Source organism: Diceros bicornis, chromosome 13 (genome assembly GCF_020826845.1).
Source record: "Diceros bicornis minor isolate mBicDic1 chromosome 13, mDicBic1.mat.cur, whole genome shotgun sequence".
In the NCBI taxonomy this organism is placed as follows: domain Eukaryota; kingdom Metazoa; phylum Chordata; class Mammalia; order Perissodactyla; family Rhinocerotidae; genus Diceros; species Diceros bicornis.
Window position 1 is genome coordinate 47,327,793 of NC_080752.1, and position 23,482 is coordinate 47,351,274.

Consider the following 23,482-nt stretch of genomic DNA (forward strand, 5'->3'; position numbering starts at 1 on the left):
AACATACAGCTTTCTGTTTCCTTCATTCTTATGTGTAGGTTCAATGGTCACCTCACAATGAGACTATTTTGGCTTCCAGTGGTACCGATCGCAGACTGAATGTTTGGGATTTAAGGTAAGTCTTGTGTTAGTTACTCTTTGTGGAGTTATTTTCTTTATTTATACTTTCCAAAATTAGTTGCTCAAGATAAATCTGTTTTAACTTTTAAAAATCTTTTTGTGCTAGTAAAATTGGAGAGGAACAGTCCCCAGAAGATGCAGAAGATGGGCCACCAGAGTTATTGGTATGTTACAAACATTGAGCAGTATTGCAATAGTCTGCAATTTATTGTCCTCTGTCTGCTTTTCATTTCTTTGTTTTCCTCTCTTCCAGTTTATTCATGGTGGTCACACTGCCAAGATATCTGATTTCTCTTGGAATCCCAATGAGCCTTGGGTGATTTGTTCTGTATCAGAAGACAATATCATGCAAGTGTGGCAAATGGTAAGTGTTCAGTTATTTTGGGGAGGTGAGTTAAAGGAGACGTAGTATCATTTCATATTTATATACTTCATGAATGCAACTGGCATCTCTGTTCTGTTTACTCACAAATGTGACTTTAGCGCTTGTATGCACGTTATCATTTTCAGCTGCCTGCTCTTTACCTTTATCTGGTTGTCCCACTGGTTTCTCAAACTCAACTAAACAAAACTGAACTTTTCTTCTTTTCCCCGTCTCCTTACTCCCCTTTCCTTCTGACTTTTCTGTGTTCTGCATGGCTCCAGTGTTTTCCCAGCTCACCAGCCTAGAAAACTCAAGATTTCTCCTCCATTGTCTATTCACCTCTAGGTCTAGTTTGCTTGTCAGATTTTGTATTGTCTGTCTCTTGTTTCTCCAGTCTATACTCATCTTACAAATATAAACATGCATGCCCAACTTTCCTGTTTCTACTCAACACCCTTGTTTTTTGGTCAGGTTCTCATTACCACTTGCTGGTCTGTTGCAATAGCCGCCTAATTGTTGACTTGCCTCCTCTTTCTCCATCTTTGCTAGCAGTTGTATCTTAAGGAATGGTCATTCCCTTGAAATGACTTGTGAACGTGCCTAGCACAATTCCTACCACAACGTCACAGCATTAAATACTGCCATTTGTCCATGAAACTTTACCAGACTTCAGAAACATTCCTTGCCTTATTATAATATTCCAACTGGAGGTGACTGCCCTTGTTTGAATTTTCAGAGCTCCTGGAATTTAATAAAAATAAATAATATCTAATATATAGCAATAGAACAAACTGTTACATTCTGGAGATGGATGGTGGTGATAGTTGCACACAAGGTGAAGGGACTTAATGGAACTGAACTGTATACTTATTAAAAATAGTTAAGATGGGGGCCGGCCCGGTGGTGCAAGTGGTTAAGTGCACGCACTCCGCTTAGGCGGCCAGAGGTTCACAGGTTCGGATCCTGGGTGTGCACTGACGCACTGCTTGTCAAGCTCTGCTGTGGTGGCGTCCCATATAAAGTAGAGGAAGATAGGCATGGATGTTAGCTCAGGGCCCATCTGCCTCAGTAAAAAAAAAAAAAAAAAAAAAGAGGGTTGGCATCGGATGTTAGCTCAGGGCTGATTTTCCTCACCAAAAAAAATAATAATAATAATTAAGATGGTAAATTTTATGTGTATTTTACACATTTCTTAAAAATGTGTAACTTTTGAATGACGATAGCCTAATAAATGAAAAGAGTTCAGAAGAAACTTTTAGTGTCTCGGTAGATCTAGAGCCAGGAATAAGCTCCAGGGGAAAGGTTTTGGCTCAACATGAGGACAAATGTTTTAATAATCTGAGTTTTCTTACAGAATAGCACTATTAAAGATAAATAAAAGGAGTATTTGTGGCCTGTGAGATTAACAAATTGTATATGACATCCATAGTTTGGAATAATTTGTATCAAAAAGAAGTATGCTTAGTTTTATAAGATAAGTATGAAAAAAGCAGATTGCAGAACAGCATGATGGAATCCTTCATGTTAAAATTATGTGTATGTAGTCTTGTGTTTAATTATACGTAGCTATTTAGAAGGCTATTTGCCAAAATGTGGTTGGTATATTTAGGGAATTCTTGATTTCTTCTTAATATCATTCTGTATTGTAATTTTTTATAAGAATGGGTTACATGTGTAAACAGACAATCCACCTCACCCTTTTCCTTGTAATACACCCACACAAAATTAATATAAAAAATTAAGAATTCTGACAGAAAAGAGAAATGGGCTGCCTTGAATAGCCTGTCAATTAAAGGTATTTTAATAGTTGCTGTAGGAATGTTGTAGATTGAACTATATCACCTTCAAGGCCATTACCCCCAGGCCAGGTTGTTATTTTACTCAGCTTTTTTTTTTTTTTTTTTTTTTTTAATTTTATTTATTTTTCCCCCCAGAGCCCCAGTAGATAGTTGTATGTCATAGTTGCACATCCTTCTAGTTGCTGTATGTGGGACACGGTCTCAGCATGGCCGGAGAAGCGGTGCGTTGGTGCGCGTCCGGGATCCGAACCCAGGCCGCCAGCAGAGGAGTGCGCGCACTTAACCGCTAAGCCACGGGGCCGGCCCTGCTCAGCTTTTTAAGAATTATTATGGTATAAGAAAAAGTAAATACCTGGTCTTTGTCCAGATTCTTGGCACAGAGTTCCTAAAATCCTTGGGATTTCCTGAGTGATAGGAATCTATTGCTATAAGGATCCCCTTTTGGTCACACCTGAGTTTAGGTGTGACTTATAGAGGCCATATATAGGCTCGGGGTGGAACTAGTCTCCGGAAAGACCAAACACTTGATTAGAGATCTGGAATTTTCAGTTCCACTCACCCACAGGCATGGAGGTGGGGTGGGATTGAGCTCTATAGAAACTCTTGAAAAAGCTCTGTAAAAAGCTCTTGATTTGATGAGCTTCCAGGTTGGTGAATATATAAATGCCACCCAGAGAGGGCATGGAAGCTCTGTGCTCCCTCCCTACCTTGCCTTATGTATCTCTGGTTCCATTTGGCTGTTCCTGAGTTATAACCATTATAATAAACCAGAAATAGTAAGTAAAGCATTTTCCTGAGTTCTGTGAGTCATTCCGGTGAATTATAAAACCTGAGGCGGGGGTTGTGGAAACCCTCAAATTTGTAGCCAAGTTGGACAGAAGTATGCAGGTATCCTGGGCACTCAGGGCTTGACACTGGCCTCTAAAGGTGAGGACAGTCTTGTGAGACTGAGCCCTTAGTCACAGCCCTTAGACCTATGGGATCTGATGCTACTTCCCCATAGTTAGTGTCAGAACTGAATTGTTAGACACCCAGTTGGTGTCGGGAAAAAACACTGCACATTTGTTGTCAGAAGACATCATACATTTGTATACATTCCTTATCCCTGCAGTCAGATCATAAACTCTCTGAAGACAAGACTATCCCTTCTTCTGCAACACTTAGCCTATGACTTGTGCATAGTAGATGCTAAGAACAGTAAACTTTGCCCAAATAAAAGTGGTTTCTAGGGGCTGGCACCATGACCTAGTGGTTAAGTTCGGCGCTCTGCTTCAGTGGCCCAGGTTTGGTTCCCAGGCACGGACCTACACTGCTCATTGGTGGCCATGCTGTGGCGGCGACCCACATACAAAATAGAGGAAGATTGTCACAGATGTTAGCTCAGGGTGACTTCCTCAGCAAAAAAAACAAAAAGTGGTTTGTTTATTGAAGATGATGCCTTTGAATATAGGTATTTCATCAAGTAATAGAAGTATAGTTTATTTTATGCAAGAGCAGTTTTCCTTTAAAATAATTATAAATTGAGATTTGGAACATATGGTTCTGGGGGGGGGTGTCTTTTTTTTTAATGCACAGTTGGGTGATTTTTAGTATATTCACAGGATTGTGCAATTATCAACACAGTCAGTTACCACAAAGAGAAACCCTATACCTATTAGCCATCACTCCCCATTTTCTTCCAGTCACCCACCGATCTACTTTCTCTATGATTTGCCTATTCTGAACATTTAATATAAATGAAATCATACAATATGTGACTGGCTTCTTTTTTTATTGCCAAATAGTATTCCATTATATGGATATATCATTTTATTTATCAGTTCATTAGTTGATGGATATTTGTGTTGTTTTTACTTTTTGACTATTAGGCATAATGTCTGGTTAAAGGGCTCGAGGTTGATTAGCAAGACAAACAGTAACCATACTTCAGTTTTGTGGGAATGTTCTCATCCAAGGAGGTTGGCCTGTGGGCCAGCTGCCCGCTTTTTTTTTTTTTTTTTTTTTTTTTTAAGATTTTGTTTATTTATTTTTCCCCCAACGCCCCAGTAGATAGCTGTCTGTCACAGCTGCACATCCTCCTAGTTGCTGTATGTGGGACCCGGCCTCAGCATGGCCGGAGAAGCGGTGCGTCGGTGCGATCCCGGGATCTGAACCCGGGCCGCCAGCAGCGGAGCGCGCGCATGCACTTAACCGCTAAGCCACGGGGCTGGCCCATAGCTGCCCGCTTTTATTGGAACACAGCCATACCCATTCATTTGCAGATTGTCTATGGCTGCTTTCATCCAACAACTGAATAGTTGAAACAGAGACTATATGACCTACAATCTGCCTCTGGCCTAATCTGTTTTTGAAACCTTAACTTCAAGAAGTAGCCTTCAGGGGCTGCCCTGTGGCTTAGTGGTTAAGTGCGCGCGCTCCGCTACTGGCGGCCCGGGTTCGGATCCGGGCGCGCACCGATGCACCGCTTGTCGGGCCATGCTGAGGCCGCGTCCCACATACAGCAACTAGAAGGATGTGCAGCTATGACATACAACTATCTACTGGGGCTTTGGGGGAAAAATAAATAAATAAAATTATGAAAAAAACAAAAAAAGTAGCTTTCAGGGCCGGCTCTGTGGCTTGGTGGTTAAGTGCACGCGCTCCGCTACTAGTGGCCGGGGTTTGGATCCCGGGCACTCACCGACACACTGCTTCGCCAGCCATGCTGAGACCGCGTCCCAAACACAGCAAGTAGAAGGATGTGCAACTGTGACATACCACTACCTACTGGGGCTTTGGGGAGAAAAAAGGAGGAGGATTGACAATAGATGTTGACTCAGAGCCGGTCTTCCTCAACAAAAAGAGGAGGATTAGCATGGATGTTAGCTCAGGGCTGATCTTCCTCACAAAAAAAGAAGAAGAAGAAGAAGTAACCTTCATGTTTACTAAATACCCATTTCTCTTTTTCTTGTTTTTGGGCAGGCAGAGAACATTTATAATGATGAAGACCCTGAAGGAAGCGTGGATCCAGAAGGACAAGGGTCCTAGATATGTCTGCACTTCTTGTGATTTTAGACTCCCCTTTTTTTCCTCTCAACCCTGAGATTGATATAACACTGGTTTTGAGACACAGACTTTGTTTGGCTATCCCTCTATGATAGGTACCATCAACAATGCTATTAGCGCAAACAGAGGGTGTTTTCTAAATATTAACTGGGGGACTTGATTCAGTAAAGCCACAGACTTATATTTAAATTTTCTTCAGGAATTTTCTAGTAACAAAGGTCTAAAGTAGCCACAGAAAGGGGAATATTGTGTGTGGTTATTTTTCTTCTTATGCTGTATCCCCAAGTTTTTCAGACTCATTTAAGTAAAGGCTAGAGTGAGTAAGGAATAGAGCCAAGTGAGGTAGGTGTCTGAGCCATCAAGTATAAATACTGCAAGGTGTCATTTTTATTTGGGAAATAGGGGAGATTCAAGTCATACAAATTCCTACTCTAAAATTTTCACACCTGACTTTCCAGGATGCACATTTTCCTATGTAGACCTCTCAGTTTCTTCAATTAAGTCAAAACTATGTGTTCCTCTTTCCCCATATATTTTTGCTTGTTAGTGTATTTCTTGAGCTGTTTTCATATTATTTCTTTCCTTTCTGTGAAATGGTTTTTTTAAAAAACTTGGGACCACCAAGTTGTAAAGATGTATGTTTTTACCTGACAGTTATACCACAGGTAGACTGTCAAGTTAAGTTGAGAAGAGTGAATCAATAGCTTGTATTTGTTTTTAAAATTAAATTAATCCTGGATAAGAGTTGCTTTTTTTTTTTTAGGAGGTAGTTCTTGACCACTAGTTTGATACCATCTCTATTTTGGGTGACCTGTTTCACCAGCAGGCCTGTTACTCTCCATGACTAACTGTGTAAGTGCTTATAATGGAATAAATTGCTTTTCTACATAACCCCATGCTGATGGGTTTTATTTAGTATATAACATCCATCAAACGCCAGTCTCTGGCTTCTAGAAGAGTTGTTCAGATGACAGTTATTTTCTATGGTCTTTGACCATCAAGAGCAGAATTAAATATAATAGACCCAGAGCTATAGAAAAGAGCTTTACTCCTTCCCAGGGAAAGTGAAAGACATAAAACACTGAATCAGAGGTGCACAGATTAATCTTTGATAAAGTAACATCATTTTGAAGTCTGTCCCCAGAGAACTACATGGACTTTGAAGAATCTCAAAGGCAGTGTGGCAGAGAGAATTTAAGGCAAAATTTAAATTTGGAAAAGGCGTTTGAACCTTTTCTCTTAGAGAGGTTGAATCTCCCCAGTATGTTTTTCACTGGGGCCTGCACTTAGAGGTTGGAAATAATAGGTTCTTTATAGCCTTTATCACCAAGAGCCATAACCAGGTAAAATGCCTGGTTCTTTGCTAATCACTCAATTTAACTGAGTAGATCACTCTGACCCCAGATCATTTTCATGAGGTAAGATCTTTGGGGAAATCTGAAAATCCTCAACCTTTATGTTGAAATCTGGATTGGTTTCTTTCCAAGTCTGTAGTTCTTTTAGAGTATAGTGAAAATTATCTTGACACAATTAGGAGTAAACTATGTGAGTCGGCATAGACTTAAAGAAAAGTAAACTTTGTAAAAGGATTCCTTTAAAGTCTAACACTCATGGCACAAAAGAATTCAAATTGTGAACCCATGCAATGAAAACAGGCTGCCTTTTTGACCCTACCTGTGCTCCAAAAAACTTTTTGGTTTGGGTCAACACAGGCAAGATACATTCTTCACAACACTGCAAGGTGTGTGTGTACATCATCTTTTACTCTGCATGTGAGCGTTGCTGCTGCAGGACAGGAAGCTCATTTTTCCGTTCCTCGGTGCATTGAGATCAGTACCAGCAGCCTATAAAATAGAATCCAGCTAAGAGTTGACTGATGGTGTTCTGTGTCCAGCCAGCCCTAGAATCTTTTTAAACAGGTCAGCCATCATTTGTAACTTTCCAGGGTGAATTGCTTGCCAAGTCCCTGGCACTCCCTTCTCTGTTTGGAAAAAAGTATGTCCAAAGGGTACTTAGTGATCCTTGGCTAAGAAGTTTTTTTTTGTGGTTTCTGGGTTACAGATTCGGCCATACATTTCTAAACAGCCCCTGCAAGGTTGAGAGAAAAAAGAATTAAGTTTATACTTTCTGCAACTTGAAATAATACAGAATAAAGTTTATAACAGTGAACTTCTGAAGTTTAGTTAGGGCATGCTGTGTTGGGGAGAGATTGCTAGAGTGTGATTTACGTTTCATCAGGGATGACTTTCCCGAGCAAATATTTGAGTGCCTCCAATTTGCAAAATAGAATGAGTGGTAACGTATGTGATGGTGATGGGAGGGGCTAGCTAAAAATTTTCTGTGCCCAGGTTAACTTTACACAGGTATTAATTACAATGCCTGAAATTCTGTAGTTTCTTTCCTTTGGATTAATCATTGCCTTTTCCCCATTATACTTTTAATCTGATTCACACAAAGGTGTTTAGCAGATCATTTTCCTCAATTACAAGGTTCTAATAATCTCCCAAACAATAAGTGTAATCAATTATGCCTGGATAGAACACAGTAAAAGAAAATCCTAGTAATATAGGAAAAGCGTCAGTTACAATAGTTAACTGTGAATTTGTATCCAAGGTGTAACGTTAACTAGGAAATGAAGAATAAAATTAATGGGCGTCTGTCTAGTATGCAAGTCAGCACTGACCTTTTTTATCGTTAGTTTCTTTATGCAAGAGAATTTAAGACTATAAAGAATATGAGAACATATTGGTATATAAAGAAATTAATGGATAGATGTGTTGCTTGTTTCACATATTAAGCAATAATCCTGTCCCTCATCCTATAAACAACACCCTCTTCAGCTTTTTTTTTTTATGACTTAACAGATTAATTTAGCCTTCTTGGCCTTCTTTGTCACAGTCTGAATTATATAGCATAACTGCCTTCTCTGCTATTCTAAGGAAACGGTGAATAGCAGATGGGGTAGGGGAGGGTGAGGAAAGTAAGAATGTACAGAGCCTGGATATTTTATCCTGTTACAGAATTCCTAGTGATAATTAGGGCATATTTTGAGTCCTACTAGAAATTGAAACATTCCAAATGAACTTTGAATGCTTGAACCAGGCAATTTGGAGATATGTGTTATTCCTAAATGACTTGTCGTTAGACACACACTTAAATTTTTTTAAGGCATTAGTATTGTTAAATTAGGAAAGCAGCAACGATGCAAACACCATTCTTGTACCCACAAGGATCACCTTGAGACTGTGTCTCGATTCCACCTGCCTGAGAAGTGGGAGCACTAGCCTGTTCCAGGCTCTTGAGTAGCATAGCCCTTGAAAAGAAAGAGAGCCATTTTCCATCTGTTCACGGATCAGCATGTTTGAAAATCATTTCCCAAATCATTTTTTTGTTTTTCACTGTTAAGTAAAATATCCCCTGAGCAACATCTGCCCTCCCCGTCGGCCCCTCAGCAAGTGTTAGTTGAGATTTGGGTAGCAGCAAAAACTGACCTGTAAGTTGAGAGCTCTTCTGCAAGGCTGATTCTTAGCTGCTCCATCTCTCTGTTCTTCTGTTGCTGCAGTTGCACTCCGCTTCTTAACTGCCTCTGTCGTTCTTCCATTTCCTCCAGCTGTTCCTGCATGAGAGGGCCAAGAACATTTCTAATGAGCCAAACAATAAAAACCTGACACTGTCCATTATAGTTTATAAAGCACTTTCTTGTTCATTGTTCAGTCTTCATAGCAGTATTGAGGTTGAGAAACTGAAATTCAAAGAGGTTGTGTTTTGACAAAGTGATACTGCTTTTGAAAATGGTGACCTAAAAGGAGTCTTTTCTGTTAACCACAGCTTCTTAATAGAATCCTGCAAAGGGTGGACAGGTACTCAGAGGGATTTTTTAATTTCACAATTTTAAGAAGTGTTGGGGAAGATTTTGATCCTCTAGTCAGTGAACTGAGAATTTTATAGACCTCTGGCTCTGTATGCAAGTTTATTTCCATTAAGATAATAAGTAGAGTTTTTATAATATCCTACAACTTAAACAATTTAAGTTGAAAGAAACCAAGTCTTTGTGTAAGCAATTATTCTTAATATTTTTTTGTGTGTGTGTGAGGAAGATCGGCCCTGAGCTAACATCTGCCAATCCTCCTCGTTTTTTGCTGAGGAAGACTGTCCCTGGGCTAACATCCGTGCCCATCTTCCTCCACTTTATATGGGACGCCGCCACAGCACGGCCCAACAAGCGATGCATCGGTGCGTGCCCAGGATCCGAACCGGTGAACCCCGGGCTGCCACAGCAGAGCACGCACCCCACTGCTTGCGCCACCTGGCCGGCCCCTATTAAATATTGACTAGAATTCTAGGAGAGTTGTTCAACTACCAGAAGTCCATATTTAGAAGATATTTGAGTTAGTTTACAGGAAAAACGGTAAATATAGTTTTGTATTTGAAGCTCCTTGAAGTTAGAGATATCTCTACTTAGTACTTACTGTAACATCATATGCAAATAGATGGTTTATTAGTGAGGATGTTGGCTATTGGTTGTTAATTTCCTGTATCTTTAACTCATTACTTAAAAAGACTTAATTTGATCAAAAGTGCTAAGTTGAAAGATGAAGATACTATGCCCTGCAGGCCCTCAGGAGCCTTCAGATAACTGTCCATTTCCCATTCTGCCAGATCCAGGCAGGATGCATTCTGTAAATTGTCTCTGCCTAGGATGAATGCCTGAGGAATGAGGTAAGGAAGATGTCAGCAAATAGTCTCTGGCTTAGTTGCAGCTGGCATGGATCCCTAGGAAGCAGGAGGGAGTTGAGAAGGGAAGGGAGGGTTGAAGTTGGAAAGCATATTTTAAAGGGGTGATGACTTCACCTCAGATTTTGAAGAATAAGAAGATAGGAATCCAGTTTGGGTACATGCTGTTATTAGAAGGATCTAAATAATTTGTTCTCTGAGTCATCCTTGATATACCTGTGGCACTTCAGTCTGCAATGTTTGATGCTCTGGCTGAAACTCAGCTTTCATCAACACTGTCAAAAGGCCTTTTTTTAGTGCCTAGCCATGCTTTGGCACCACACAGAGATGCAGCCTTACCATCTAAGAGCGTGTCATCTGAAGGGAAGCATCTGCCTACTTCTGCCCCAATTTCCCAATCCTCACTATCTAGCAAACCTGTTCTTTTGGTGAAGCACAAAAGTACACGCTTGGGAAGGCAGTCTGCACCATTAGTGCTCTGACAGAGGAGCAGTGTCACAGAATGAAGGAAGTATTGCTACAGTGACTGGCATTAGGAACCATCTCCAGTCTTAATCCTATGTAGCACCACTAGATTAACTTTCTAAAAACTGTTATTATCTCAGTCTTTCAAAGGCTTTCTACTTTCTTTAGTCTGGCATTCAGACTCCCTCTAGTTTGACCCCTACCTCTAACTCACCTCCATTACTGTTCTTATGAATATTTTCCTGTCGCCCACACTGTCCAATATGGAAGCCACTAACCACATGTCACTATTGAATACTTGAAATACGGCTAGTCCAAATTGAGATGTGCTGTAAGTGTAAGATACACAGTAGATTTTTAACACTTGGCACAAAAAAGAGAATGTAAAATACCTCAAATTTTGATATTAATTACATGTTGAAATATTATTTATATGCTTGGTTAGAAAAATGTATTAATTTCACCTATTAAGTTTTTGTTAATGTGGCTACTAGAAATTTTAAAATCTCTGGCTTGCCTTGTACTTTTGGACAGCACTGCTCCAGCCTGACCAACCCACAGATCTCTGTGCCTCTGCTCCTGCCTCTTCTGTCATCTAGACAGCATCTGCTTTATTATATTGCTGTTTATCTTTTTTACGTCCAACTCCCAATCTCATTGTAGGTTCCTGGTTCTTAGTGTGTCCAGCACCCTACACATAAGGCTTGTTGATGTGAAACATGCACATAGTAAGCATATTAAGCATTCTCAATCTGCCAATTTCAAGCTAAAAACTTTGAGATCATTCTCAGCAAATTCCTCCCCCCACCCACTGCAACCAGTCACCAAATCCTACCCATTTTACCTCACATTCTCACTCATAAGGTCTAGGTAGTCTTTCCAGGCTCTTTCAATCCACCCTCCACACTGCCACTTTCAAGAGTACAAACCTATGTGCCAGGCACCATTGCAGGTATTTTACAAATACTCTAGTCATTCCTTGCAGCAGCCCTACGATGTGTATCATTATTAATTCCATTTTACGTGTAAGGGAGCTGAGCCACAGAGGTTAAGTAATTTGTCCAAAGTTTCCTAGCTAGGAAGTGGTAGACCAGGATTTGCCATTGGCTTAGAGCTCATATTCTTAACTGCTTTGTTGCCTTCATATATATAGGCTCTTCAGTGGTCTTCAAACTTTTTCCCACGAAACCCCAGGAGGAGGCCAAATTGGAGTGCCTTTGCCACTCTTTAATCAGAAACTAGCTCCACTCTTACCTGTTTTATATATTGGCATTTCACATGAAGTTCTGTTTTGGGAAAAGGATCTGTGGCTTTGCAGAAAACCTTTTTTTTTGAAAACCACTGAGCTAAAATACATAAAGCTCTTGATGTTGTGGTCCCAATCCACTTCTCCAGCCTCATCACTCTACTTCTCACATTCCTTATGATCCAGCCACACTAAGCTGCTCACTTCCCATAACATGTCTTTGTGTGTTTCATTCTTTTGTATGTCATTCCTCCTGCTTCGAATGCCTTTCCCTTGTCTACCCAATGAATTCATTCTTCAAGGCCCAGCTCAAACACCTTGTAGTGGTTGAGTGTGGACTTCAGCTAGGTTGCGCAGGGTTGTATCCTTCCATCACTTCCTAGCCGTATAACCCTGGAAAATGACTTCATGTCTCTGTCTTATCTCTGTTTGCTCATTTTTCAAATGATGACAGTAGTTCGTACCTATCTTATAGGTAAGGATTAAATGAATTACAGGTAAAGAACTTCAGGTACACACTAGCTATTGTTGATCCTCTTAGGAAATTTCCCCATTGTTGCCCCTGGCACAGATAGATAAACCTGCTTCATCAGTACAATGCCTTATTCCTACAACTATTACAGTGTTTATCACATTGAAGCATGTTATTTCATTGATTCTAAGAATTTCACATTTTAACATCTCAGATCAGGATGCATCTTAAAATCACGTGTCTTAGATTTTATGAAATATGTTCATTTTATCTGGTATCCTTCCTGGGCTGTAAACTGAGGGCAGGAACTCCCCCCCACCCCCGCCCCATTTCTCATCTCTCTTGGCACGTAGCTCACTGCCTGGCACATAGTAAGTAGGCACTTAGAAAATATTTGTTGAATGAATAGGTGACGATGAAAGGCGAAGTTTACGATTTTAAGAGGGAAGTGTACCCTTGAAAAGTAATCATGCCATAAATGACCTTTGGCAAACACAGTTTAGGAAGCCATTTCAGAAAGAAGAATTAGCTCCTTCAGACCTTAATTCATACTTTTACTATGGTATAATGATAGGAGACACTCTTTAAGAGTGTTTTCGTAGAATGATCTTTGGAAGGCTGCACAGATCATCAAATCGGAAACAAATCCAGTACAGTGATGAAAATCACTGGGGAGAAAAATCCTACAACTCTAATACTGTCAGAAAACCAATCCAGAGAATTCCCTACTTAATGGGACCACCATCCTAGTTAGCCTTCCCTGAAATCTCAGCATCCTCTGACTTCTCACCTCTCTGCCCCATTCATTGTCACCAAGTTTATTCTGCATTTGTTCTTGCAGCCTCCCCCTTCCTTTTATTCCCACAGTATTGTTTCCTCTTACTTACAGTAGCTTCCTAATTAGTCTCCGTTGCCTCTGGGTCTCTAGCCCATTTTGCACACTGCCACCAGCACTTCTTTTATTTATTTTTTGTGTGTGTGTGTGTGTGTGAGGAAGATCAGCCCTGAGCTGAAATCCATGCTAATCCTCCTCTTTTTGCTGAGGAAGACCGGCTCTGCGCTAACATCTATTGCCAATCCTCCTCCTTTTTTTCCCCAAAGCCCCAGTAGATAGTTGTATGTCATAGTTGCACATCCTTCTAGTTGCTGTATGTGGGACGCGGCCTCAGCATGGCCGGACAAGCGGTGTGTCGGTGCGTACCCGGGATCCGAACCCGGGCTGCCAGTAGCGGAGCACCAGCACTTAACCGCTAAGCCACGGGGCCGGCCCAACCAGCACTTTTTTTAAAAGTAGAGAGAGAATCATGTTACTCTCTTGATTAAGTACCTTTAATGATGCAACTGACACTGCATAAAGTCCAGACTCCCTAGTGGATTTCAAAGTCCAATGTGATCTGCCCCAACCTACTTTTACAGTTCAACTTGCCTTTCAGTTTTTCACCTTTCACATGCAGCCAAGTTACTAATTATATTTTGGATATACTGGGTTAAATAAAATATTAGTTATGGCTATTTATCTTTACTTTTTTATGTGGCTATTAGAAAATTTAAAATTATGTATGTGGCTTTTATTATATTTCTTCCATGAAGGATTCTCTAATTTAACCCATGGCTAAAAATAATCTCATTGTCCATAGCAGTCTTTCCTGTACCTCTCTTAAATAACATGTTACTTAACTACCCTGGGTTACAATTATTAATGTAATGTCTGTGTGAGTATAAGCTGTTAAAGATAGTATTTATGCAGAAAGAAAAAATAAGTGCCCTTTCACTAGATTTTGAACCAATAAAACAGCAGTGGAGGGGGGTTGGGTGGGTGAGGGTGGAACACATATGCATAATTTGAAAACACTGAATATTGTGACCCAAAAAAAACCACCGTTTTCATAATACAGGCTACAGAAAGCTTGACAAAATCTTGAGTGAAGTGAATGCAGCCATTTTCAACAGAAGACATTCTCTTAGAAATATATCAGAATTTCTGGGAGGCATAGGGTTTTTAAGTTTATCCAAAGGAATGTGTGTTTCAAAAGACAAAACTACTGCTCGGAAAGGCGCCATGTTGTAGTCTCCTCATAGTGCCCAGCAGCACGTAAGTCAGCACTTAACTGATGTGTACTCTGAGCCTGAGTGGCAGAGATAAGTAAAACATACTCCCTACCTTCTGAAAGCTCTGTGGGAGAGACAGACATAATTGTTTATTCACTTAGTATTTATATCCCACTTTGTTCTATGAAGGGCTTAGAACTGGCTCACACTTAATCAGAAATAACTTGAATACAAGTGAAATGATGACAAATGCACAAAAAAGGAAAAGGAGCAATAGAGATTTATAGGTTTCACCCCGGTTTTAAGACTGGAAAGCTTCAAGGCAGAGATCAGATAGGTGGGACTTGAGGATGAATATGGAGGGAGGGTAGAGAAAGAATTCATTCTACCTTGCCTCATTCCCTCCTGTATATAAAGTGTGATTCACTTAGAATTGGAAAATTGTGCCATGGAAAGAGCCTTGAAATATTTGGAGTTGGTCAGACCAGAGTTCAAATTACTCGAGCTCACTGAGCCTCAGTTTCCTCATCTATACAAAAATGATAATATTTGACTTGGAGGATTAATGAGTGGATCAAAAGAGAGAATTGCTGTAAAAGTGCTATGTAAAGTAAGTGCAGATAATTTTCAGCCCCTAGCACAGGCCTGAATGAATGAAATGAAGAATGGAGTGAAAAAGTGAGTGAATGGCCCCAAAGAAGAAGTTGTTCTTCCTACCCATGATACTATCCTTTAGCCCAAAAGACATCTGACCCGGTCACCCTTTCCTGCCCCAGGCTAAGTGACTGCACTTCCTTTCCTGCCCAGTGGGCCTACCCTGTACTGCTGCACCTCCTCGTCCCGTTTTTGCCTCACAAGTGTGATCTGGTCCTCCAGGTTCTTGTTTTGCAGGTGGAGCTGCCGGGCCTCTGCTTGTAGGGGTCTCAGAGCCTCCTTCATCTCCTGGATCTCGGCCTGCGTTTTCTGCAGAGCTTTGGCAGCAGCTTCTTTCCTCTCTAGGAGCCGCAGCAGCTGAGGCTCATACTCCTCCTCTAGGCCCTGGCGACTCTCTGCCATGAGGTTCTCAAACCGGGCAGAGAGCCGCCGGCTCTCCTGGAGGAAGTGCCCATCCCTCTGGCTTGGAGGTGCTTCTAGTTGCTGCCGTAACTGCTCCTTCTGCTTCTGATAGGCATCCCGGAGCTGGGCCAGTTCCTCCGAGAGTTGGGCTACCCGTTTAGTCAGCACTTCCCGGAAATCGGCAAAGTGGGCCACATCCTGCCGGCGGCTCTCCAGCTGGTATTGGTAGGCCACACATTCTTTCATCACCTTGAACAGCTTCTGCTTAACCAGCCGGATCTCCTCTCTTAGCGCATCCCTCTCCAGCTCCGCTTGGGCATGCAGTTTGTAGGCAGCCAGGATGTCCTGATGGACTTGTTGCACCTCCTGTAGGGCGGGTTCCCGGAGCAACACAAGCTCATGGATGAGCTGATCCCTCTCCTCTTCCAGCTGGGCCACAGCTTGGATACATTGCTGGAAACGCCCCTCTAGCAATTCCAGGTCCTCCATGCTCGGGCTCACCTCTGTGCTGGGAGTAGGCCCGGCTCTCAGGCTCTCCTCAGGGTTAGGTTTCTCTTCGCTTGTAACCATCTCTCCCCCATAAACAATCTGCTCTGGATTTACGGTCTTTTCTGGCTTCACGGGCTCTTCTACAAACTGTATCTCATCTGGCTTCACAGTGTCCTCCACATCCAGTGTCTCCTCCCACTTCACAGGCTCTTCCACGTACAGTGCCTCTTCTGGCTGCCTGGTCTCCTCGATATACAGTGTCTCCTCAGGCTGCTCAGTCGCTTCCATATACAGTGTCTCAAAGTCGTCTATGTCCCCTAGGTACAGAATGTCCTCTAAACTCAAAGTCCCCTCCAAAGATAGAGTAACCTCTGGGTTCAAGGTCCCCGCCTCATCCAGGGATTCAGAGTTCTCCTCGTCTTGAAGAGGAGACTTGGCCTCTGGTCTTGTTTTCCTGCAAGAGAAATGACTTCAAGTGAGAGGGCAGCCACAATCCCAGGATGGTTCGTGACTGGAGCCATTAGGCCACAGGCCTAGATTACATCAGCTTCTTGCATCTCAGAGGGCACTTGTCTGCGCCCGTCCCTCCATCAATCTATCCCCATACAGCTCATTGCTTAGATCCCCTGACAACATCCCCATCCATAATGTCAATGTCTAGTCTCGGCTTACATACCTTCAAGGACAGGAAACTCACACCTGAGCCACCACTATTGGTTCCACTGTCATAAGAAAACTCTAGTGTTGAGGTAAAACCTTCCCTGCAATTTTTACCTGGACTTGATTCTTCTTTCTAGAATCAGACAAATCTAACTTCTTTTCCATGTAAGTTCTTTAAACACTTAAAGAGAAGTAACTTTTCTTTCAATTTTTCCATGCATGCCAAGTGGCCTCCTCATTTGGGTCACTTCTTCCTGACCAGGCTCCAAATTGTCACTGTCCCTTGGGGATGGGTATGGAAAGCAGTACCCAGGTGTGTTCTGAGCAGTGACTCTCTGGACACTATACTCTTATTGATGCAGCCAAGGTTCCCTTAGCATATAAGGCAGCGCCCTCATATGCTTGACAAATGCTGAGTTTGACAAAAATCCTTAAGACTTTTTCACACCAAGTGTTTTTAAGCCACACCTCTTGTTCCTGTAAAACTTAATTCATCTTTTTAGAATCTGACCATCCTTCTAGCCTGTCAAAGGCTCTTGAATTGAGATTCTGTGATTCTAACAGATGAGCCCCTTAACCAGCTGCCTGTTGCCTGCTAGCTTAATCAGTTCCTCTTAAGGAATATTCTGCTTTTTTGCCCCTCAAGTGGCTTTGGTCTTTCCTGTTTCAAATGCATCTTACCTACCTTAGATGTCTCAGTAGTTCTTTGAAAATATAAAATGACATGGAAATAATAATAATAAATTACATTCATAAAGTTCTTCATATGTGCCAGGCCCTGTTCTAAATGCTTTACATATATCAACTCATTTAATCCTCATAACAATTCTATGAGGTAGTTACATCCACTATCCCATTTTTGATATCAGGAAACTGAGGTTAAAAGAGATTAAGTAACTTGCTCAAGGAAACTCAGATAGTGTGCACCAGTTATACAACAGACTCAATTTGAGTTTAGCTTTCAAGAAGCTTTATTTTTTTTTTAATATAAAGTATCAATGAAAAGCCCCACGTATCAAAGAATTTGATTTATCTGTCTTGAAAAGGCCTACTTGTGTCCAGGTTTTAAGCTCTATATCTTAACTCTAAGTTCCTAAAGATTATTCTAAATCATTGTGTACTCTGCCCTTGTCCCTAACCCCCCAGGAATCCCTGGCTTCCCTTTCTGTGTCTCATGGTGGCCCTTGGGAAACCACAAAAGTGTGGCTTCACCAGGCCCCAGACATCACTGGCCTCACTCAACCTAGCACGAGCACCAAAACTTAAAGCTTGAAGACAACCTCAGCAGTCACCTAGTCCATTCACATCACTTTACCAGAGAGGAAGTGTTTTTTAGATATCCTCGTCTGATGTTTCTTGGCACCTCAAACTCAACTGCCCCCAAAATATCCTCCCCAAGCTTGCTGCACCTGTGTTTTCCAGCTCAGAGAAACGCATGACCATACACCAGGTTGATGATACACCATACACCAAGAAATCTTTAAACAGCTCTTTTCCTCCTTATATAGCCAGCTCACTGAGAACTGACTTTTCTATCTCAGAAAGTCTCTAGTCCCCATCCGCCTCTTCATTCCAGAGCGAGGGCCCTAGTCCAAGTCATTACTCTCACCTGCACTTTTGTACCAGCCTTCTAACGGGCCTTCTCGCTTCTCATCCCAGTTTCTTCCCTATAGTGCCACAGCTGGTACAACATAAAGCAAACCATGTCGCCCCACTCCACCCAGAGATAGCCAACTGCTGAGCATAGATTCAAGGCCCTTAAAGATGTGGCCCCAGGGGCCGGCCCGGTGGCACAAGCGGTTAAGTGCATGCGCTCTGCTGTGGCAGCCCAGGGTTCACCGGTTCGGATCCTGGGCGCGCACCGACGCACCGCTTGGCTAGGCCATGCTGTGGTGGCATCCCATATAAAGTGGAGGAAGATGGGCACGGATGTTAGCCCAGGGCCAGTCTTCCTTAGCAAAAAAACGAGGAGGATTGGCAGATGTTAGCACAGGGCTGATCTCCTCACAAAAAAATAAAAAAAAGAAAAAGATGTGGGGCCAACATACCTTTTCAGCCTCATCTCACATTACTCCCTGCAGCCCACCCAACGTTTGACAATTTGGAACAAGCGTTAACTTTTTACACCTCCTACTCGTAGCCCAGAATGTCTACAAGATCCAGCTGAGAAAATACAGCTCATTGTACACCACCTGACTAGAGAACAGTCCTGCACTACCTGGAAAGGTAGAGTTCTAGCGCCAGGAAGGATGTACCTGCTCAGCCAGCCAGACCCACCCCGATCCTCAGCAGAGTCCCTGCTTGCCCAGCGGACGCCTCTCACATCATGCTCGTGCTGAGTCCTCCACTCGGGAATGACGTAATTGTGTTCAAGGCAGTATTCTATGCATTTTACATGAATACTCATTTATATAATGTTCATCTATTATCCTCATTTTATAGATGAGGAAACCAAAGCAGAGTCAAGAACTCACTTGAGATTCCACGACTGATTCCACTGTCCTCTTAGGGTAAGCGTAAGGTCTAAAAGAGGTGCAACTACAGCACATAATAGAGCTAGGCACACAGCGTTCAAAATATATTTATATCTATTTATCTAACAAATTTCTATTCATCCTTCAAACCCCCTCAAACTCCACCTCTCTGGGAAGTGTTTCCCAGACAACCCCTATTCTTGAGTTCTCATCGCACTTTGTATGCAGCTCATCTTTGCACTTATCGCTTTGTATTCTAGAAGTACATGTGTCTGTCTCCCTGATAGTCAGTTTCCTAAGCACAAGTATAGTTCTCTTTCTCTCTCTCTCCAAGGTGGGGCTCTGTAGAAGGCAGGCAGGAAGGCAGGCAGAAACCAATAGATCCAAGGAGAAAACTTGCCCCCAAGGTCGAGTGACAAAGCTGGAAGTAGCACACAGGCCTCCTGGCTTCGAAACAATGCTGTTAGCACACACCATGTCTCCTCAGTCACCCCACCCACAGTGCCAGGCCTCTGCTAGATGCTGCCCTCACATGGCTGCCTCTCTCTAAGGAGCTGCAGAAAAAGTAGATTATGGGAGGTCTAGGGGCAAGGGAGCCAGCCCAGCTGGGGCCCCTGACCTCAGGCTTCCTTAGGCCCCAGGCAGCCTGCCTCTGCCACCTTGTCTCTGTCCCCAGAGGACTCCAGCAGCTCTGCCCATTAGGGCTGTGGCTGGGAGTGTGTGTGATGCTGTGCAGGCCTGAGCTGGTGTGTGTCTGACTGTGTGTACCTGCATGTGGGTATGGCAGTACAGGTGAGTCTATGTGTAAAACTATGCTCAGCGTTGTGCCGTGTGTGACAGTGAAGGGGTGTCGGGGTGTGTGTATTTGCACCTCCATCTCTTGGTACATTGAGAAGTCCAGGGCTACAGTCTGACCTGGGGCACAAATACTCCCTACTCCCCCAAATCCCTCAGCCACAGGTCCTTTCCCCCTAACCAGTGGTAAGCTGACAGTGGGGATGGATGGAAGAGGGCCTCCCGTCAAGGGCCCCTGGCCAGCCAAGGCCCTTCTGCTGGTCTGGGACAGTAGACCCTCCTTCCCAACCCCTATCCCAGGCCCCAGATAGGAGACAACAAGCTGCCTGCCGGAACAGATTCTTAACTCGAAGCTGGAAGACGCCCAACCTTGCACCAAGTTATCTTCTACACGGCGAATTCAGCACTGGAGGCCTCCATCTCCAGTTGAATTCGGGGTGAGGAATGAAAGAAAATAAGTAGCATCTTTGGCCACTATGGGCCAAATGGCATTTGACGGTTGATGCCCACTAGTCTGAAAGGGTTAATTCTCACACAGCCTGCGGGAGGGTGAAGAGATTTTATAAAAAGCCACAGACAAACGGAGGTTTCCAAGGACCCCGGGCCAGCTCTCCCCTCTCGCCCGTGGCCGGGTGGCTCCGCCCCGTGCCCCACCCCGGCTGGACCACTATCCCCCAGCGAAGCGAAAGGTGCTCGTGGGTGGGGGTAGGGAATTCGTCCAGCGCCCCTTCCCCACAGGGACGGCGACGCGGGCCCTGGACGGTCCTACCTCGCGGCCTGGGCGGCGCCGTCCCCGCCGCGCCGGGGCTCCGGGCTGGCCATGGCTGCGCGACCCCGGCTCGGCCGCCGCGTTATTAATAGCGCCCGCCGGCCGCCCGCTCCGCGCCCGCCGCACTGCCAGCTGCAGCCGACACCGGATCCCGGCCGCCCTGGGCCGGGCGCGCCCACTTGGCCGGGGCTCCAGCCCGCGGGAGGAGGGAGCGGGCCGCGCGGCCGGGGGCGGGGAGAGGCCGCCCCTCCCGGGACCAGCCTGGGGTGGGGTGGGGGTAGGGGGTGACTTATCCGCGTCTCCAAAACCGGCCAGCCGCGAGATCTTGCCGAACCTTCTTTCTCTCCACCCTTCCCTTCCAAGGGTCCCAGTTGGGGGGGGGCAGAGGAGGAGGGTGGCTCTGCAGTCCCAGGAGAGCAGTTCCCCTGCCCCGCCAGCCGGCCGGGGAAGGGGGCAGGGTTGGGGGATGGGGGACTGAGAGGGACCAGCACCCCCCGCCGGCCCGCCCGAGTTTGGATCCCCAGCCGCGCAGGGGGAGGAGCGGGCCCGCGCCCCAGCGCTGTGCCCCGCAGCTGTCGTGAAGGACTAGGGAGGAAGGGTAACGGCCACACCCCGTGCCTTTGGGGACAGTCGGGAGCCTGGGAGCCTGTGGCCGGGTTTGGGGAAGGGCGGTGGGAGGGCTGCGTGGGAGGGGTTTAAGCACGTATGGTTGAGTCCATATTTAACTCCGCTTTCCGCCCCCACGCTGCGAGGTTTCCTGGGGTCTCTCCTCGTGCTCCACCTGTCACCCCACCCAGCCCTGCTTCTGTCCGCTCCAGGGCACGCCCCTCCCCCAAGTCCTTAGCTCATCCGTGTCAGAGTCAAACTTCAACATTGAGGTCTTTCTCCCCAAGCGAAAAGCCCGCTTTCCAGACCCGGGCCTCGAGCATTCCCCCTTCTGATGCCTTTTTTCCACTGAGCCCCTCCGTCCGGGGAGGTCTTTGACTCAATCGCAGAAGAATGTTGTGCACTATAACAAGCGAGGGGCTGGATGTGTTTAATCGGAGATGCCGAGTATGGGGTGGGGTAATGGTGCGCTGTGTTGAACGTGTCTGGGCTGTGTGTTGTACCAATGGGCCCACTGCTGGCTGTATGAACACCACATGGTTGTGTGTGGTGTGTGGAGGGGGATTGTGGGACTGTGTGCCCATGTGTGACTGTGATGGTTGTGGGGTACATGTCTGTGCGTGGGCACGTGGATGTGTGATGGTATAATCCTGGAGGGAGTGATTAAGTGTGTAGTGGTCGTGCCAGTTGTGGAGTGTCTGTGTGTGTAGTGGTCTGTTGTGATGTGTTTGTGGGGTGTGTGCATGGTCCTGTGTGTGTGTGCCTGAGTGACTGGGGGCTAATGTGTGTGAGAGGGGTGGGTGCTCACAAGAAGATGTGTGATGTGTCCTCTGTGTGGAAGTGGGGCCTGAGTAAGGGTTCATTAATCCATGTATCTGAGCGCGCCGCCTGTGGCTGTATATTTATGTCTCTCTGTCTAAAGCAAGGGGGTGGGAGATTAACACCCAGGGCAGCCAAATACATCCTTGTAAGGTATGAACGAGAAAAAGTCGAGTTTTGGAGGCTGCTGGTCGTTTTCTGACTTACTCCTGAAATATTCCAGGGGAGGAGGTTGGCAAAGCCTCAGCTGCTGGTCATTTGACAGCTGCTGCCAGTCAGAGGGGAGCTGAGGGAGCAAGGGTAAGGCCGGCCAGCAGCACTGTTTGCTGTCGGCACTAGGCAACAGGCAACATGGGTGGCATTAAGAAGGGTCATCCCTTTCCTTCCAACCCCCTAGCCCAGAAACTGGGCCTAGGCATTTCCCAAGACTGAATTCCTTAACCCCTCCTAACCTCTTCCTAAGCCCTTCTTTAGGCTGAAACACTGAATCCCTCAGGGTCCCAGAAACTCCTCCACCTGCACGCCTTTGTTTTTGCTATTCCCTCTGCCTAGAACACCCTTCCCAGCTCTTCATATCCCAGTTTCTATCCTTCTTCAGGTCTCAGCTTACATGTCATCTCCTCAGAAAGGCCCACCCTGATGTGTCCCCCACGCCCCACATAAATGTCCACCCATTTACTGTTTATCCCATCACCTTGTTTATTTTCTGTACAACACTTATTACAATCTGCAATAATAATCTTTTCAATTCCTTCTTTCTCCGCTTCCCCCACGAGAATGGAAGCCCCATGAGGGCACGGACTTTGTGTATCTTGTTCACTGCTGTGTCCTCAGGGCCCAGCACAGGACGTGGCACACAGTAGGATCTCCAAAAAATTGTTGAACGAATGAAGGGAAGAAGGAAGTTCCTCCCTAAGCCCATTCAGGCAACATTTGATGCCTGCTGTGTGCCAGGCCTGGGCACTCCCCACCAAGGAGCCCTAGTGTGCTCAGGGAAACAGACATACACATGTGCCCAGATTGTGTGTACCAGGGCAGAGTTAGGTAAGTGAGGCCACAGGACTCAGTTCACTTGACAAACATTGGCACTCGCTTTGTGCCAGGCCCTATGTCAGAGCAAACACCTTTACTTGGCCCAGCCCCCTGCCTGCAAAGAGCTCACAGGGTAGAAGATGCCGGACTGTCTCCTGGGGAGACGAACCCATGCAGAGAATAATACCAGATCACTGAGCAGAGTGATGGGACGGGCACTGAGACTCAGGGAAGCCAGGGGTGGGAGAGATTAACTCTAGGACAGCCTTGTAGACAAAGCAACCTGGGCCTGGAAGGACGAGAAAGGGTGTTCCGGCGTCAGGCAGACTGCTTTGAAAGACAAATGCAGCCCATTCAGTCTCTCAGCCCCTCCACAAAGCTGAGTCCAGGAAGAGAAGTGAAACCCCTGGGCTAGCTACTCTGCCTGACCTCTGTTGTCCCTGCTTATCCGCCCTGCCCTGTGTCTTGGGGCTGACTCCTGCAGGCAG

At 44.8% G+C, this 23,482-nt stretch overlaps 2 protein-coding genes across 2 annotated transcripts in view; one reads left to right on the forward strand and one right to left on the reverse strand.

Annotated features, from left to right (window-relative positions):
- The window catches only part of RBBP4 (RB binding protein 4, chromatin remodeling factor), a 19,847-nt gene extending 13,628 nt beyond the window's left edge, over positions 1 to 6,219 (forward strand). The window contains exons 9-12 of the mRNA XM_058553564.1: positions 39 to 115; positions 227 to 284; positions 374 to 484; positions 5,245 to 6,219. Of these exons, the coding sequence (XP_058409547.1) occupies positions 39 to 115; positions 227 to 284; positions 374 to 484; positions 5,245 to 5,310 (312 nt within the window). The 3' untranslated portion in view covers positions 5,311 to 6,219. The remainder of the gene's footprint in view (positions 1 to 38; positions 116 to 226; positions 285 to 373; positions 485 to 5,244) is intronic.
- Positions 6,129 to 20,659, reverse strand: SYNC (syncoilin, intermediate filament protein). The gene is made up of 4 exons (XM_058553584.1): positions 20,538 to 20,659; positions 15,111 to 16,293; positions 8,820 to 8,944; positions 6,129 to 7,416 (listed from the first exon to the last, which is right to left on the reverse strand). Exons 1-4 carry the CDS (start codon positions 20,588 to 20,590, stop codon positions 7,341 to 7,343), a joined length of 1,437 nt encoding a protein of 478 aa, XP_058409567.1. The 5' UTR covers positions 20,591 to 20,659; the 3' UTR covers positions 6,129 to 7,340.
- Positions 20,660 to 23,482: the final 2,823 nt, after the last annotated feature.